The sequence below is a fragment of the Erinaceus europaeus genome, chromosome X (genome assembly GCF_950295315.1).
Source record: "Erinaceus europaeus chromosome X, mEriEur2.1, whole genome shotgun sequence".
Taxonomy (NCBI): domain Eukaryota; kingdom Metazoa; phylum Chordata; class Mammalia; order Eulipotyphla; family Erinaceidae; genus Erinaceus; species Erinaceus europaeus.
This window is the reverse complement of record NC_080185.1, coordinates 88,279,137-88,298,400: the sequence shown is the minus strand read 5'-3', so window position 1 is coordinate 88,298,400 and position 19,264 is coordinate 88,279,137. Positions and strand designations below refer to the sequence as shown.

At 41.0% G+C, this 19,264-nt stretch overlaps 1 protein-coding gene across 1 annotated transcript in view; it reads right to left on the bottom strand.

Moving 5' to 3' along the window:
- Window positions 1–19,264, bottom strand: part of DGKK (diacylglycerol kinase kappa) — a 235,778-nt gene that overhangs the window by 10,125 nt on the left and 206,389 nt on the right. The window contains exons 18-25 of the mRNA XM_060183573.1: window positions 15,595–15,702; window positions 11,991–12,087; window positions 10,315–10,422; window positions 8,312–8,425; window positions 7,718–7,852; window positions 5,893–6,053; window positions 5,223–5,358; window positions 4,121–4,207 (exon numbers count right to left, since the gene is read on the bottom strand). Of these exons, the coding sequence (XP_060039556.1) occupies window positions 4,121–4,207; window positions 5,223–5,358; window positions 5,893–6,053; window positions 7,718–7,852; window positions 8,312–8,425; window positions 10,315–10,422; window positions 11,991–12,087; window positions 15,595–15,702 (946 nt within the window). The remainder of the gene's footprint in view (window positions 1–4,120; window positions 4,208–5,222; window positions 5,359–5,892; window positions 6,054–7,717; window positions 7,853–8,311; window positions 8,426–10,314; window positions 10,423–11,990; window positions 12,088–15,594; window positions 15,703–19,264) is intronic.

The window sequence follows — 19,264 nt, the reverse complement described above, 5'->3', positions numbered from 1 at the left end:
AAGGCTAAAGGTAGAATGGATCACATTTTTTCTTCCTTGGCAAAGAGACTCTCCATGCCCAGGCTATGCTTTAGCACTGAGAAATGAGCTCCAGATGGTTCGCCTTAAGGCTCTGGGAAAAGTATTGTCTTTTCACCGTTAGCACACATAGACCTAACATTACATAGTCTATTAGTACCATGCTCTAATCAACTGAGCTAACTGGGCACGCACATTACATAGTCTATAGGAAATATAGAATAGTTTTCTTTTTTTTCCTGAACCACTTCCAGAACCAACTCTTAGACCAGGAATATTGTTCCTTTTTATTTATTTTTATTTTTTATTTAAGAAAGGATTAATTAACAAAACCATAGGCTAGGAGGGGTACAATGCCACACAATTCCCACCACCCATTTCCCACCCCCTCCCCTGATAGCTTTCCCATTATCTATCCCTCTGGGAGCATGGAAGGAATATTGTTCCTTATAGCTCATGTTCCAGTTTATAGTGAGATAGGAAAACAGATACATCCTGAGATCTTCAGCCTACACATACGTTCTGGTCTATATAACTTGGCCTTGCTTCTCCCTGGCAGTCACAAAGCTGGCACTCATATATGACTTTGGGTATGCCTAGGTCACTTCATGCCCCAGCCATAGGTGGAGTCTCACCAACTATTTCTGTAAATAAGTGGCAGCCAAATGGGGGGGGGGGGGCTGGAAACTGTGGCCAGTCAGGATGAGCTGAGACAAATACAATTCAGTTCTGATTATCTATTTTGGTTCTTCTTTTTCTTATTTTTTGAAATACATAAACAAACCAAAACAGAGTGACAGAAGGAGGAAGGGAAAGACATTACAGCACCAAAACTTCCTCTAGCGTGTTTGGGGCTAGGCTCAAACCTGGATCACGTGTATGACCAAAAAAAAAAAAAAAAAAAAAGCACTATCCAGGTAAGCAAATCATTGGTCTTGTTTTGATTATTCGTTATAACAGAAGATTCAGGATATCTGTGTGTCTGTGTATGTGGTAGTGGAATGAGGGAAGAGGGGCAGCAGGTAGAAGTGGCTGTCATTTTCAAGGAAGGAGGGTAGGGGCAAGAGTTGACAGGGACATACTTATCAGGCAATGCTCAAAAGGCAATTAATTGGTGTTCAAACCTAAATCCACACACAGAGAGAAGAATTTGGGGGACCTAAGAGTGATTCTACTGATTCTAGTAGGAGAGAACTAAAATGGTTTCCTAATGACTCTACACTAGGCTTTAAGAAATAATAGACAGGTAAACTTCAGTCTTGTGATCTAGCCTTCTGTCTGCTGGTTCCAATGGAGACCTTGTCTAGTATTATTCTCTGAGGCTAATATGCAGATTTACTCAGTAGGTTTTTGTTGTGTATTATTTCTGATTCCAGTGATCAATGACCATAGCATAAGTAACAATTCCAGAAAAGGTGAATGGAGTTACTGAGATTCACTTCTTTTTTAAATTAATTAATTTATTATTGGGTAGAGATAGAGAAATATTGAGAGGGGAGGGGGAAATAGAGAGGGAAGAGACAGAGAGATACCTGCAGCTCTACTTTACTACTTGTGAAGCTTTCCTTCTGGAGGTGAGGACCAGGGGCTTGAACCCAGGTCCTTGCACACTGTACTGTATGCTCTTAACCAGGTATGCCACTGGCTGGCCCCCTGAGCTTCATTTCTTTTTTTAAAATTTCTTTATTGGGGGGGTTCTAGATTCGACAGTAAATACAATAGTTTGTATATCCATAACATTTCTCAGTTTTCCATATAACAATGCAATCCCCACTAGGTCCTCTGTCACCCTTTTTGGACCTGTATTCTCCCCTCCACCCACCCCAGAGTCTTCTACTTTGGTGCAACATGCCAATTCCAGTTCAGGTTCTACTTGTGTTTTCTCTTCTGATCTTGTTTTTCAACTTCTGCCTGACAGTGAGATCATCCCATATTCATTCTTCTGTTTCTGACTTACTTCACTTAACATTTTTTCAAGCTCCATCCAAGATGGGCTGAAAACAGTGAATTCACCATTTTTAATAGCTGAATAATATTCCACTGTGTATATATATATATATATATATATATATATATATATATATATATATATATATATATATCACAACTTGCTCAGCCATTCATCTGTTGTTGGACATCTGGGTTGCTTTCAGGTTTTGGCTATTACAAATTGTGCTGCTAAGAACATAGGTATACACAAATCTTTTTTTTTCCTGAACCATTTCCAGAACCAACTCCTAGACCAGGGATATTGTTCCTTATAGCTCAAAGCCCCCTCATGATCAGTTGATTCATCAGAACACACTAAACAAGTGTGCCTATGGACATATCCTTATGAGAAATATTTTGACTGGTCTTATAGTTCAGTAACTTAACCTCAGTGACCTGGCAAGAGTGGTTAGAGTGTCAGATTTGTGTTCATGAGATCCCAACTTTAATCCCCAGAATCACACCGCCATAGTGCCATAGTGATGATTTGTTTCTCTTGTGCTCTCATGCCGACAAATCAATGAATCTTTAAAATACTTAGCTTCAGACCTTTGTCCCTGATATTAACCAAGTCTACCACCCACCAAGCTGCTACTATATCAGGTATAGCTAGGTACTTCATACATTGCTCTGTTCCATTCTCATAACAAGCTAAAGAGGTGGAGATGACAAATCCTATTTTATAGACTGGGCAACTGAGACCCAGAACTATGAAATCACCTCACATAGCTCATGGCAGGTGTTGAGTTGTGTTCCCACAAAAGAGAGATGTTGAAGTCCTTATCCCCAGGACCTCATAATGTGATGTTATTTTAAAATAGTGTCATTGCAGATTCATTCATGAGTTGTTTTGATGAGATGCTACTGGAAGAGGCTAGGGTCCAGAGTCAATCTAATTGGCATCTTTACAAAATATGGCTAGAGAGACAGAGGGAAGACATTGTGTGATAATGAAGGGTTGGAATAATGAATGCCTTTGCAAGCCAAGGAATACCAAAGACTGCCAGCAAGTCATCAGAAACTAGGTAGAAGGGAAGATGAGGGTACATGGCCCTGAGAGTTTTAGCAAGTGACAACTTGAGTGGCTGGGCGGTGGCACACCTAGTTAAGTTACCATGCTCAAGGACCTGGGTTCAAGTCCCCCCTACTCCCCTCCTGTGGGGGGAAGCTTCACAAGCAATGAAGCAGTGCTGTAGGCATCTCTCTGTCTCTTTCTCTCCTACCTCAATTCCTTCTCAATTTCTCTCTGTCTTATCAAATTAAGTAAACTTTAAAAAATCCTAAAAGAAATGAAAAAAAAAGTGATAACCTGGTTGTAGGTTTCTATCCTACAGAATTGTGAGAGAAAACATTTCTGTAGTTTTCTTTTTTAATATTTACTTAATTTATTTATTCCCTTTTGTTGCCCTTGTTGTTTTATTGTTGTAGTTATTATTGTTGTTGTCATTGTTGGATAGGCAGAGAGAAATGGAGAGAGGAGGGGAAGACAGAGAGGAGGAGAGAAAGATAGACACCTGCAGATCTGCTTCACCGCCTGTGAAGCGACTCCCCTGCAGGTGGGGAGCAGGGGTTCGAACCAGGATCCTTATGCTGGTCCTTGTGCTTTGCGCCACCTGCGCTTAACCCGCTGCACTACAGCCCGACTCCCATTTCTGTAGTTTTTAAGTGACCTGGTTTTTAGAACTTGGTTACAGTAACCTCAGGAAAATAATGTATCTAGTTAGTGGCAGGTGAAGTCTTCCCAGATTTTCTCACTCATCCATCCAGCCTTCCTACATGGTGAGAGTGATACATGGAAACTTGGGATCATTACTGAAACTGTGTTAGGTCTGATGAGAATATCCTACTTTTGAGTAGTTTCATCTGGACCCAAACATCACTTTTTACACTGCCTTCCTTTCAAGGGTAAGGCAATCACTATGGATTAGCAATAACCCACAAAGTGATACAGTCAGTAACAATGCTGGGTGAGGAGGACACAGCAGGGGCTTCTAGGTAATCACCTGGCCACAATACTCCCATAAGTCTTCCAGTGCCCTAGAGTTGAACACAGGCCATGAGCAACTTCCAGTGGGATACTTTACCCTCCCTTGTTCCAACCCCTTCCACTCACCAAGTTTTCATCCAGGAAAGCTTTGGTGTCATCATAGAGCCCTTTAAGACTAAATGTTACATCTACTGCATCATTTCTGCTTAGAGTCTGAGAGGAGAAGAAAGGGAAAGAATGGAAGGGAAAGGAAAAAGACAGAAGAGTTGTTGGTTAGTAATCATGCAATTGGCTCCCATATGGTAAAGGAAGAATGGGCTAGTAGTGGCTACAGCTGAAAAAGTACTTACTATTCAAAATACATCACAACTACTATATGTTAGACAACAACTGATCAGAATTGATACCAGCTGTCAGCTACTGGCACAGCTGTTTTGGTGTGTCTTAGGAAACGGCACAGCATAACATGGCATTTGGTGTAACTGACTGAGTGCCATGGATACAGGGAAATATGCACACTCAAGGGCAAATCTTATGCCACCTGTTGCCACTAGGCTACAACCACTTTCCCCATGGCAGGTGGAGTTAGACTTAACCATGTATATTTTGAACTTGAGGCCTTGAATTCTTGGCCCTCCTTATCCCAAATAAATGGTTAACCCATATTTTAAGAGTCTCTTATCTTTTATGTGGCACTTTTGTGCCATTTACACTAAAGAGCCTTTCTAAAAGCATAAAAAAATCTCTTGGCAGTTGTTAAAGTCATGGAAAGGTATATTTATCATAAAATATCTGAATTTAGGCATTTCTTACAAGGGAAGAAAAGCCAAAGCATCCTGAAGCTCTGGTTCCCATGATAGGAACAGGTGTCCCTTTATCAAGCTATATAGAATCCAAGCTATATAGAATTCCTGGGATGAGGAATGGTAGAAAACAAGTTTCTATACACTCACTGGCTACTATCCCCCTGGGGTCCCTGTGGTAGATGGTTATCAGGGAATTGGGTTAGCTCTTTAAGTGGTGGAATATGCTGTGAGATTTCCCCAGTAGCTTCCCTGGACCTGTAACAGTTAAAGGAATACTTTCTTTCTTCTCCACTACAGCCATGAATTTCTTGTGGTTTCATTTACTCAGTTTCTCCATCCAGTCTCTGGCTCCCTTTCCTCCCCTTTCCCTCTTCCTTTTCTATTTTTGAATCCCTTTGCTTTACCTGTCCCTCCCCTCTTACCTCAATGGGAGTGCAGAAGGCTGCACCAGCCTCGCTCTCTTGGCTGTAAAATACATCATTCAGGATGTCAGCAGTGGTGGTCACAGAATCCATGAGGACAGACACATGCTGGTGGACCTTGCTCAGATCAGTAAGCCTGTAATAATGACAGAAAGATGAGTCTGGAGTTCTGAAGACCTTCTGATGTGGGATGCTGGTGAGGATTGGGATAAAGGTATAAATGACAACAGCAGCCACTTGCATTGGACCCTTTCTTTCTTCTTGCTGTCTATTCATTCATAGGTGTCCACCTATATAAGAACATGTTTCTACCTTTCTTTGGGTATTCATCTTTGTGTACATCCCTGCCTAGCTAATAAGCAGTTTGGAAGAGTGTGAGGCTGCAATAGAAGAGGGCAACTGACTCCAGGAACTTGATTATTTCTTGCTGGGCCTGGAGCAGCAGGAAGAGCTCAAAGTTCATTTCTGGGCTTAACAGGAAGTGAAGTACAAACTGGTTTGTGGTTGAGAGTACAAGCCTGACTTGTCAGGGTCCTTAGCAATCTTCATAGTTTTGGACAAGGCTCCTTCCTGATGCTAGGCTCCTCAGGACCTAGTAGACACAAATTGACTTCCTTTTCCCTTTTTTTGGGGGGGGTATCCAGTCCTCTACCTGAACCATTCAGCTTACCTGCTGATGAGGTTTTCTGCAAGCTGAGCCACATGTTGCAACTCGGCATACTCCTTATCTGAGAGGCTGTCTTGAGAGTCCTGGGAGTCCAGTTGGGGTTGGGAAGCAGCCTGGATTTCAGTATGCTTACACTCCCACATTTTCATGGAGTTCTCAAAGTCCTAGAGAGGAAGACAGTGGCAGATCCTAAGGACTTGCTATAGCTATAAGGTAATAAGACAGATCTGTCTATGAGCCTGCTGTGTAGGTACAGTAGGCACATGGGTCACCAGGACCCCTCCCACTTCCCCATTTCGTCTATGCATTTACATATTCAGTCATCAATGTATTTACTGTCTTTTCCATACTAGGGATTTATAGTTCACATTCTCCTTATCATTACTATACTGAGTCTTGGGGCAACATACTTGAATCAGACATGTATCTGTTTTCCTAAAGGTCCTCTATGAGGTCATCGCAATTGATAAGGCAATGAAACACTTTTTTTAAAAATATTTTATTTATTTATTTATTCCCTTTTGTTGCCCTTGTTGTTTTTATTGTTGTAGTTATTATTGTTGTTGTCGTCGTTGTTGGATAGGACAGAGAGAAACGGAGAGAAGAGGGGAAGACAGAGAGGAGGAGAGAAAGATAGACACCTGCAGACCTGCTTCACCGCCTGTGAAGCGACTCCTCTGCAGGTGGGGAGCCGGGGTTCGAACCGGGATCCTTATGCCGGTCCCTGTGTTTTGCGCCACCTGCGCTTAACCCGCTGCGCTACAGCCCGACTCCCAATGAAACACTTTTAACTGTCTTATCTTTGAAACATCTAGGCAACATACTGTGATGGACTTTTAGCAGATACCTCTACCTTAATTGTGTGCTTTTGTTATTTACCAGTTGTGTGATTCCCTACCAAATTACCTAATATCTCTGGTTCTCATTGTCCTCATCTAGAAACAGGATTGACTTCATAGGATTATCTGAAGGATCTACTTGAAATATGTAAAGTTCCTAACACAAATAAGTTTACCACTGGTCTTCTACTTCCATCTCTATTTCTATCTGTATGATCTACAGATCTAAAGATCAGAGTGAAAGAAATTATTCAAGCACTGAACATCTGATCAGTAATGATACTTTTTTGAACAAACATTTATTTTAATAAAATATATAGATAAAAGACAGACAGACAGACAGATAGATATAACAGAGCACTACTCATCTCTGGCTTATGGTGGTGATGGGGATTGAATATGAGACCTCTGAGCCTCAGGCATAAAAGTCTTTTGCAGAACCATTATTATGTCTACCTAGCCTGGTAATGATACTTTTTTTTTCTAGCTTCAGGTGGTTTATTTGAGATGGATACCATTTGTCAATGTAGCATTTCAGGGAAATGTAGAACAACAGAAAGATCATATTAACTGGGGAATCTCTTCTTGAAGGAGTAATTTTTTCCCATGATCATCTGAAGTTTTTAGATATCTTGCAGTGAAGAGAGGATATCCTTGTTCAAAATCACAGGATAGTAGATCCTTGTCTCACTTTCTTGGGCAGTGATTTGCAAATGTCAGCGTATACCAGGATGTCTTAGGGAATTTGTTTACAAATACAAATTCTGGGGGAACAACCTGGCTCCATCTTATTCTGTGGGTCTGGTGTGTGTGCGCGTGGGGGGGCACCCAGGAATGTGTATGTATACCAAGTACCTCAGGAGACTGTGATGTAAGTGGTATGCAGATCTCCCTTTGAGGAATTCTTGGGTGGGAAATCTGCACTTGAGTAAGTAACAGTGGTAGATAAGGTAGTATGGGAACTCTGGGTGAGCCTTTTCTCTTCTTACCCGGTCTCTTGTCAACACCTGGGCAGCATTCTTGTATCTGATCTTGATAAGGCCTGGCCTTTGGACCCAGGCCTCCCCATCCACCTGCACTGGGATGCCTTCTTCACCATGGATAGTTATCATCACCTCACGGCACTGCCGTAGAAGAGGAAGAGAGAGGATGGGGGAGGAAAAAAAATGAAGGTACTATAATAGATCAATACAGTGACTTCACTGATACGGACTTCATGTAACTCTTACCCAGGACTGGCAAGGATGTGAATCAGACTACCCAAGAGAGGATCTGGTTCTTATGCTGTGTTGTTTTGTTGCTCCTTTGGTTCCTGCCATTTCTGTCTTCAACCTCAGCTAGCACCTTGCCACCCACTCTCTGTACATTAACTTTAAAAAAAAAAAAAACAGAGTACTCTGCTCAGCTCTGCCTTATGGTGGTGCAGGAGACTGAAGCTGGGACCTTGGAGACATGATAGTCTCTTTGCATGATTATAATGCTATGTCCCCCATTCCTAGGACTCTTATACCTAGTTAATTCATTGGACAACCCCACGTCCCTGAGTTCTACTCCTTTGTGGTGTTCAGCCATTCCCTGCCTACCTGAGCAATGCGATGATGATGCAAATTGATGACACGGGACATTGCCATCTGCACAGAACCAAAGATCGCCACCACCTCCAGCTTCCCATCATCTATTGCAGGGGCCTCATATTCCTGAGGAAAAATAACTATATCACATCCACCACCCTTGAGAAATTACACCTTGTCTTTGATAAGAACAATTTTTTCCCCTGCCACCAGCTTGACCACTGGGATTTGGTGTCTACAACATGACTGAGCTTGTCCCAATGGCAATTTATAAAAATGACAAAGGGAAAGGGATAGGGAAAGGGAGAGTTGCAGAACTGCTTCACCATTTATGAAGCTTTCTTTCTGAAGGTAGGAATTGGGGGCTTAAACCTGGGACCTTGAGCATGGTAATGTGCTCTCACCCATGTACTCTACTACTGCATATTAATTTAAAAATATTTTTATTCATTTATTTTTGGATAGAGACAGAGAGAAATTGAGATGAAAGGGGATACAGAGAGGGAGTCAGAGAGATACCTGCTGCCCTACTTCACCACTCATGAAGCTTTTCCCCTGCAGGTGGGGACCAGGGGCTTGAACCCGGGTCCTTACACACTGTAATGTGTGTGCTTAACCAGATGCACCACTATTTGGCTCCCCTACTGCATATTAAAAGAGGGAAATACAGCAGTTCAGGAGGTGGTGCAGTGGATCATGTATTGGACTCTTCAGCATGGAATTCTGAGTTCCACCTGGGCACAGAATGTATCAGAGTCATGTTATGGTTCCCCTCACTCTCCTCTTTCTCTCTCATTAATGATTATATATGGAAAGATGAGGGCCAGGAGATAGCTCATCCAGTAAAGCACATTCTTTATCATATGCGATGTTATAAGTTCAAATCCTAGCATCACATGGGAGCTCCATGGGTGGCGGAACAGTGTTGTTTGTGTCTTTCCCCTCTAATATTTTATTTTATTTTTAGAAAGACCAGAGAACTTCTCAGCTCTGGTTTATGATGGTGCAGGGAATCAAACCTTGGAACTTTAGTTTCATGCCTGAAGCATGAAAGTCTATTATGCTACTGAGGGTGTTATCTCCTCAGTCCTCTTTAATCCCATTTTATTTCCTTCCCCCTCTCTAATTATTATAGAATTATTTAGAATAAAAATGTGCTCAGATAGATCTCTGAGTGGTCATATGCAGAATCCAATCTGGGAGTTGCAATACAATAATTAAAACAAAACAGAAAGAAAGAAAGCAAGGAAGAAAGAAAGAGGGGAAAGATGAAGTCAGAAGCCAATCTGGAGAAAGGGCATCAGGATCACACCTCTCAACACTTTTGTGAAGCCAATTTTTAGCTGGTTTCTGCACTTCTAAATCTACCATCACAAAACTCCAAAGCCAGCGCCATTGACCTTATAAACTTCTTGGATGAGCTCAAAGGCAAAGAGTCATGACCATGTCCTCAGGATGTTTTATTGATAACTCATGGATAAAACAGCTGGATCTACATCACCTTTCAAGGGTCTGTTAAGTCTGAGGGATGGAGAATCCAAATCTTAGGCAATACCTAGGAACTGATCAAACCCTGAATTTTTTGGTTGCTTCTTGTACTCTTAGATGGTAGTTGTCATAAAAGAATTGATCAAAAGACCTACCAATGCCCATGTCCACCAGAAAAGTAATTACAGAAGCCGGACCTTCCACCCTCTGCACCCCATAATGATCCTAGGTCCATGTTCCCAGAGGGACAAATAAGAGGAAAGCTTCCAATGAAGGGGATAGGATACAGAACTTTGGTAGTGGGAATCATGTGGAACTGTACCCCTCTTATCCTATGGTCTTATTGATCATTATTAAATTAATAATAATAATAAAGTGATCACATTAACTACTGATAATACATGTCCCCAGTTCCCCTCCTCAAACCCCCCCCCCCATTTGCCACTTGCTACTTTACTAAGTGCCTTTCTGGGAGACCTTAGAAGAGTTATATCTTTGACCTTTCCTGTCCCTTGTCTCACACTCACCAGAGTTGCTCTGCTACTTCCCCAGAAGTTGACACCTCCAGCATAGCTGGTAATGTTGAGCACTACGATGCCTTGCAGATTTGGCAAGGGAATGGCTTCTCCATCACACTGGAAGTAAAGAGTAACCCTCATTGTATTATGTATTATTAACATTTGAATGAGATGGTTTTTCTGGGACAAACCACTATAAGAATGACATGAGGGGATGGGTGGGAGACAGCTTACCCAGTAGAGCATTTGCTTTACCATATGTGAAGGCCTGGTTTTGAGCCTTGGCACTGCAAGGGAGCTCCATGGAAGGTACCAGGGGAGCTCCACAGATGGTGGAGCAATGCTGAGGTATCTCTACTGTTCCTTCCACATTATCTCTACTCCTATCCCACTAAATTAAAAAAAAACTGGGCCCATGTGACAGGATACAGTAGCATCCAATATACAAGAGTCTTAGAGTTCATCTTCTGACTAATTTCCCCTTATTCTTTTCCCTCTCCTCTCTGCTTTTCTACCCTCTCCTCCTCTCCTCTCCTCCCTCCCCTCCCCTTCTCCCCTCCCCTCCTCCTCTCCCCTCCCTCCTCCCCTCCCCCCTCCCCTCCTCCCCTCTCCTCCTCCTCTCCCCTTCTCCCTCCACTCCCCTCCTCCTCTCCTCTTCTCCTCTCCACTCCCTTCCTCCTCTCCCTTTCTCCCCTCCCCTCTTCCTCTCCCCTTCTCTCCCTTTCCCTCCCTTCCTCTCCTCTTCTCTTCTCTTCTCTTCTCTTCTCTTCTCTTCTCTTCTCTTCTCTTCTCTTCTCTTCTCTTCTCCTCTCCTCTCCTCTCCTCTCCTCTCCTCTCCTCTCCTCTCCTCTCCTCTCCTCTCTTCTCCTTTCCTCTTTTCTTTCCTTCTTTTTTGTTTTTCTTTTCACTGGAACACTGTTCAGCTCTGACTTGCAGTGGTGCTTCAGAATGAACCTGAAACCCTGGAGCCTCAGACATGAAAGTCTTGTACACAATGATGGTGCTATTTCCCACCCCTGGCTCTGCATTTTAAAAATGTGGGGAAGTGGGACAGAGGTAAACTCAATGACTTTTATCCTTCCGTTTTATTTTATGTTATCTTTTGTGTGTGTGTGTGTTCAAGGACTTTGATTGCTATAGTTTATAATCTGTTACCAAATGACCTACATTTCTTTGCAAGACTACTGGATGGTTTCACTTATATGTGCAATATCAAGAATTGAAATACATGAACTTTGAGGGAAAAGTAGTCAAACTCTCTCCTTTCTTTCTTTCTTTCTTTCTTTCTTTCTTTCTTTCTTTCTCTCTCACTGTAGTGGTTATCCTGGGGGCAGGGACACAGAGCTTTGGTGGTGGATGCATTATAGAACTATATTCCTGTAATTTTTCAATCTTTAAAAAATTAAAAATCACTGATAAAAGTAAATTAAAACTATTAAAAAGGAGTAGCCCTCATTGCCTGACACTCTAGATAGCAGTGAGAAGGAGCACCTGACAGACATAGGGGAAGGACTCTCTTCTCTTCATGCTGTCATTTGCCTAGCCAGAAAATGACAATCTAACTTCACGCTTTCTTCCTATGAGCTTTTATCAAGGATAAGAGTGAAAGCTCAAGGAAAGCTGATTCCCAGTCATGAGATTTCCTTTCTCCAAGCCTAGGAAGAGCTACCCTCCTTTCCACCAACCTCCAGATACACTCTTTCTTCCAGATTCCTGTAGGACTGCTGCAGAAGTTCCTTGCTCCCCAACAGGCCGTACCACATCTTGTTCTTAAGGCGGCTACTAGAGGGAGAAAATGAGAGAAAAAGTCAGTCAGAGGAATAGAGATAAATGGATGCATGGAAGCAAGAGGGGATACTATCCTATTCCTCAGGCGCCTTCTAATAGAGCAGAGTCATACTGACTGCTAACAGGACACCATAGGGGATATTGGGTTAGATCTGCTGTCTACATTCAAATACCTGCTGAGATGAGGTTCTGGACCCCCCAGTGAAGCCTCAGCATCTCACTGGTAGGCCAATTTGATACTTTTCCTTACTGTGGATAATTGACTCAGACATAGAAAGGATTACATTTAGAAAGCAATACTTTTAAAAGGCCACAAGCAGAGTCAGTGCTATATACCCTGGTAAGTGCCACACTGGAAGCACAGGACTTCACCAGCTTAGAAGCAATCTTACTAAAAACATAGAACTCAGTCTGTGATTTCTTTGAAGCATAATTGTACTGGCATGGTGAAGGGATTTTTCAAGATCAATATAGCACTTGATTCAGTGAGTGTGTGTGTGTGTGTGTGTGTGTGTGTGTGTGTGTTTAAGCTCAGAAAACTGGGCTGATTGAAGAGCTAGAGTCAGTGGAGAAAATATGGGGATGAGGAGATATCACTGTGGTTACACAACAGACTTTCATGCCTGAATCTCTGAGGTTCTAGGTTCAATCCCTAGCATCACCATAAGGTAGAGCTGAATAGTGCTCTGGTAAAAAATTCAATCAATTAAAAAAGTAATATAAAATATGTATAAGGAGACATGGGGAAGAGTACTGGAAATAGTATTGTTGACTGTGATATCTCTGATAAAAACAAGAGGGGGTTATAATCATGAGGACAATTAATTATAGTTCACTCTGAACTTTTAAAGTAGAACCAAAGACATGGGCTTTGAAATGCAAGAAGGCCAATACAAAAACATTTGAATTCTGAAACCTTAAGTTCCCTGGATTCCTCAGTTTCGTTATCTATAAAGACAGAAGCCTGGCTATATGGGAATTTAAAATACCTCGAATGAGGGCAACAATTCTAAAACAAAAAAGTTAAAAAATGTAAGACTTCAAAAGCTTCAGTTATGGAGACAGTATGATAATTGCAGAAGAAAGATACATAGCTCAATAGAATAGAAGTGAGAGACTGCTCAGCTTCCCCAGAGACACACCTTACTAGGGAAAGAGAGAGGCAGACTGGGAGTATGGACCGACCAGTCAACGCCCATGTTCAGCGGGGAAGCAATTACAGAAGCCAGACCCTCTACCTTCTGCAACCCTCAACGACCCTGGGTCCATGCTCCCAGAGGGCTAGAGAATGGGAAGGCTATCACGGGAGAGGGTGGGTTATGGGGATTGGGTGGTGGGAATTGTGTGGAGTTGTACCCCTCCTACCTTATGCTTTTGTTCACTAATCCTTTCTTAAATAAAAAATTTAAATAAAAAAATATATATATATAATTAAAAAAAAAAAGAAGTGAGAGACTATGGGAAAAAAACCCTTATATTTGTGGTCAATTGATTCTGCAAAATTGCCAACATAAATCTCTCTCTCTCTCTCTCTGTTAAATAATGGTGCTATGGTAGTTGGGTATCCACATGCAAAACTGAACTTGTACCTTCACTTCATACCAGATATAAGAATTAGCTCAAAGAAAATTCACAACTTAAATATAAAAGTTAAAACTTGTTCCAAAGTAAAAGTCTCTGGGTTGGGGGGAGGGGATCAGGTCCTAGAACATGATGGTGGAGGAGGACCTGGTGGGGTTGAATTATTATGTGGAAAACTGAGAAATATTACACATATACAAACTACTGTATTTTGCTATTGACTGTAAACCATTAATCCCTCAATAAAGAAATTAAACAAAAGTTAAAACAATAAAAAATTGTAGAAGAAAAGTTTGGAACATATCTTTAAAATCTTGGATCAGGCAAATATTTTTTAGATATGGCACCAAAAGTCTGCCTCATAAAGAGGAAAAAAAGACTAAATGGAACCCTTCAAAATTATATATATATATATATATATATATATATATATATATATATATATATATACACTTGTTTTTAAAAGATTTATTGTGGTCTGGGAGGTGGCACAGTGGATAGAGCATTGGACTCTCAAGCATGAGGTCCTGAGTTCAGTCCCCGGCAGCACATGTACCAGAGTGATGTCTGGTTCTTTCTCTCTCTCCTCCTATCTTTCTCATAAATAAAATATTAAAAAAGATTTATTTATCTGGGGGATTGGGTGGTAGTGTAGCGGGTTAAGCACACATGGCACAAAGCGCAAGGACTGGTGTAAGGATCCCAGTTCAAGCCCCTGGCTCCCCACCTGTGGGGGAGGGTTGCTTCACAAGTAGTGAAGCAGGTCTGCAGGTGTCTACCTTTCTCTTCCCCTCTCTGTCTCCCTTCCTCTCTCAACTTCTCTCTGTCCTATCCAACAATAACGTCAATGGCAACAATAGCAATATTGACAACAAGGGCAACAAAATGGGAAAAAAATGGCCTCCAGGAGTAGTGGATTCGTGGTGCAGGCACTGAGCCCCAGCAATAACCATGGAGGCAAAACAAACAAACAAACAAACAAATAAGATTTATTTATCTGTTAATGAGAGTGGGTGAGAAACCAATCGTTCTGCCACATAATATGCTAGGTATTAAACAAGGAACCTCATGCTTGAGAGTCCAGTGCTTTTATCCACTTCCTGGGGCCCAATGTAATCCTTTTTTAAAAAATTATTTATATTTATTTTTCCCTTTTTGTTGCCCTTGTTGTTTTCTATTGTTGTAGTTATTCTTGTTGTTAATGTCGTCATTGTTAGATAGGACAGAGAGAAATGGAGAAAGGAGGGGAAGGCAGAGGGGGAGAGAAAGAGAGATACCTGCAGACCTGCTTCACCACCTGTAAAGCGACTCCCCTGCAGGTGGAATCCTTATGCCAGTCCTTGAGCTTTGTGCCACATGTGCTTAACCTGCTGCACTACCACTAACTCCCCCCCCCTTTTTTTTAACTTGTAATTTAACATAAGGACCCAGAGGCTATCTTAGCATGTTTCTACTATCAAAGTACCAGAAGGGCTAAGCAGGCAAAAAGCAAATGAGATAAAAAAAATAAATGGCTTAAGGAGAACCAGGTTAGGAACTTCAAGAACCAGTAGGGATATCTCTGATAATTTATAGACTTGCCAAGCAAAACCAGATCTGAAAATGCCATTAGGACATGGCCAGACTCGACAGAGCAAAGAAAGAACTTTGCCAACTTGAGTTAATTTAGCACAACTAAATTTGAGTCTGTGTTTACACAACAACCTAGAGGTGTAGATTTTGAAGGCACCTCCAAATTCAGGATTTCAGGTCAATATTTAGTGATAGCTGTCCCTCTAGTCTAACCTTGGGACTCATGTATTTTCCTTCTAATGGGCGTTTGTTGTCTTGTTGCTTGTCTACGAGGTAAAGGATGCAGGATTATGGATGTTTAGTGTGATTGCAGGTTTGTATGCAGGGAGGGGAGTTTCTTTTCCTTACTTGTACTGTCCTGGGTGTTCATCTCTTCTGGTATTGAAATCCAAGGAAATTTTAGCATCCAGTCCAATTCCAAAATAGTTGTTCATGACACATTTCTCCTTGAAGCGTCTGTAATTACACAGAGTGAAGAAGATAAGTGTTGGTGCAGTAAAGAGGTGCTACTGTCCTGGGATTCCCACACAGACATGGTGGGCCTAGACCTGTTACTGGTCATCTCCATAAGGAACAACACAGTGGACCCCTCTGGGGGCCCCTATAGGACCTTGCCCTCAATGTGGATAAACAAGGGTAGGGAATGTTCCATTCTCTGAAGGGAGGTTGAATAACATACTCTACCTATCACCTGAGGATGATGGGTCCTGAAATTAGGACAGCCTGGAATGTTCCTAGCCATGACCACAGAATGCCAGCTCAGACCTACAGAGATGTAGAGGCTACACAGGCTCCCGTGCTGACTATGGGCCTCGGATCAAATCTATGGGGTTTACAGTTAGAAATATTTAAATATTTTCCCATATTTGGAAGCTACTCTCTTCCCTGATCTAGCTTTCTAGTCTTTTTTTTTTTTTTTTTTTTACAATTATGACTCCATATCCCCAGGCAATAACTTAGGTCATCTGCATGTTAGCTGTCAAGCTCAGACAAAAACTAGTAGGGTCATGGCCCCCTTGGAATATACCTAAAATAGACCTACTAGCTTTTTTCCAAAATGGAGACCCCAAATCTTCACCTGCAATACTCCTTTCTTTAGTTTCATTATTAGTTAACAATTTGTTTTGCTTTATATCTTAACTCTTTTCAGCCACTAGATTCCAGATGCTATGATGGTGCCAACCTGACTTCCCTGGGCAGAGCGACTTCACCAATGTATCCTGGAACACCATCTTTCCAGAGCCCTTCCCCACTAGGGAAAGAGAGTGAGACAGGCTGGGAGTATGGATCAACCTGTCAATGCCCATGTTCAGCAGGGAAGAACTTACAGAAGCCAGACCGTCCACCTTCTGCACCCCATAGTGACCCTGGGTCTACCCATAGTGACCCTGGGTCTATACTCCCAGAGGGACAAAGAATAGGAAAGCTATCAGGGGAGGGGACTGCATACAGAGTTCTGTTGGTGAGAATTACATGGAACTGTACCCCTCTTATTCTATGGTCTTGGTAATACTTATAAGTAAATTTTAAAAAGTGCTATTGTCATTGACTATAGATTTTTATCTCTTTTAAAAATATTTTTTATCTTTCTTTATTGGATAGATACAGCCAGAAGTCAAGAGAGTAGGAGTAGATAGAGAGGGAGAGAGAAAGAGAGACACTTGCAGCACTGCCTCAACACTAGCAAAGCTTTCCCCCTGTAGGTGGAGATCAGAGGGCTGGAACCTGGGTTCTTGCACATTGTAACATGTGCGCTCAACCAGGTGCACCACTACATGGCCTCAAGATTTTATCTCCATGATTAAAAAAACAACAACTGGGAAATAGCTGGGAATAAAGCAGTGGTAGGAAAGAGAATATGACATCATCATCTTCTTTTCTTTTATCTATACAATTTAGTTTGAAATGTGAACATACTGTTGAAAATGAACCAACTTTGGCCTTGAGGATTTTATTCAAGTAGGTAATTGTTGATATTTCTACTAAGAACCAGGTCCATTTGAGTATGGAGGAGAGCATGAAAAGCATGTATTTTACATTAGCAATAGTGTTAGGGGAGAACAAGCAACAATCATGTAAGTCCAATCATAAACTTCATAATATGTAAGGACCTTAATGGGATTCCAAAGTATATCAATCTCACCTCTTCTAATGTTTACCCATAAAATAATGCTTGTCAAAATATATTTTATGAATGTAATGGTGTATCTTTAGAAAATTACCCATGATTTGGCTGGCGTGTTTCAAAACAAAAGCAAAAACAAACAAACCAAAAACAGACATGCATAAACACACACACACATACACACACAAAGACACACACACATTGTGGGTTTGCTACAGGCATATTTTGACTTGAAATTCTATTTTATTTGTAACTAAATTTGAAATTGACCATTTTTATATGTGTGGTCAGTATGTACTTTCTGGCAAAGTTTGAAGGAGCAGGCAAATTATCCTTCCAAGATAGAGAATTTAGAAATAATTGAAGGAAGAAAAGAGAACTATTAAGGGAACGTGTCTTCCATATTGGGCATAAATTGTAGTGTCCTTTAGAGGTACATGTGTTTAACCTATTGCATAAACAACTAGTTTGTTAGCTGTAGAAGATGACACTTAGTCAGCAGTACTAGAACCCACAATAAGGAATAATCTTTAAAGACCCTCAGTCATTAGTGGACAACATTTCTTTACATACAATACAGGGAAATAGTCCTTGACCTATTCCCATAAAAATGTTTTGAGTATTTTAGACAAAAATGTATGATATGAGTAAAGGCTTTACTACTGTTTTCAGAGACGACTTAACTCCTTGTAAGCACTTTTACATTAGTGGGGAAAGAAGACTAATAAAATAAAAGTGTGTGTGTGTGTGTGTGTGCTACAGAAAATAGTCAAGTAGTTTTTCTTTTTGAATGTTATTGATATGATGTTATTTGAAACATTTAAAATGATTTTTATTTTTTATTTATTTATTTTGAGAGAGAGAGAGAGAGAGAGAGAGAGAGAGAGAGAGAGAGAGCTGCAGCACTGCCCTACCATTCAGGAAGCTTCCTCTTTTACAAGTGGTGATAAGAAGCTTGAACTTGCGCAAAGCACAAGGTCGGCATAAGGATCCCGGTTCGAGCCCCCGGTTCCCCACCTGCAGGGGAGTCGCTTCACAAGCGGTGAAGCAGGTCTGCAGGTGTCTATCTTTCTCTGCCTCTCTCTGTCTTCCCCTCCTCTCTCCATTTCTCTCTGTCCTATCTAACAACGACAACATCAATAACAATAATAACTACAACAACAACGAAAAACAACAAGGACAACAAAAGAGAAAAATTAAAAAAAAGAAGCTTGAACTTGGGTCCTTGCACATGGTAATATGTGCACTCAAAATGACTGAATACTGGGCAACTTGACTTCTGGGAATATCCTTTGGGTGTACAGAGGAAGTGTTCTTTCCCCTCATTTTTTATTAGTTATTTTAAGAAGAATTTTTACAAAATTATTTACAATAGTCAAAATATGAAAACAACTTAAATGCCCAATGGCAGATGACTAGATAAAGAAGTTACAGGACACATATTCAATGGAACACTATTCTGAAATAAAAAATGATGAAATTTTATCATTTGCTACAAAATGGTAATATTCTTAATAGACATGGCTAGTGAGACAGATGCCTTTAGATTTGTTACCTAATCCCCTTAATTATCATTTAGTTTACCAATATATAACATATATTAAATATAAAGATTGTGGTACGTTAATTTCCAATAGTTAACATTGAAGGCAACAATGGAAAAAACAGTTTTTAAAAATAAAAATATTGATAAATTCATGGGTGATAGTAGTAAATGTCAACATCTATAGCACTTAACTGTGGGCACTAAGCACATTTCAATGCAAATAGTTTGCATGACCAAACTCAATTACAAGAAATCTCTGTGGCAAGTTGGCAGGTTCGACAATTCTCCTCTACATGTGTGAACACTGAGACTCAGGTTAGTTACTCCTGCAGGCCACACAGGTAGTA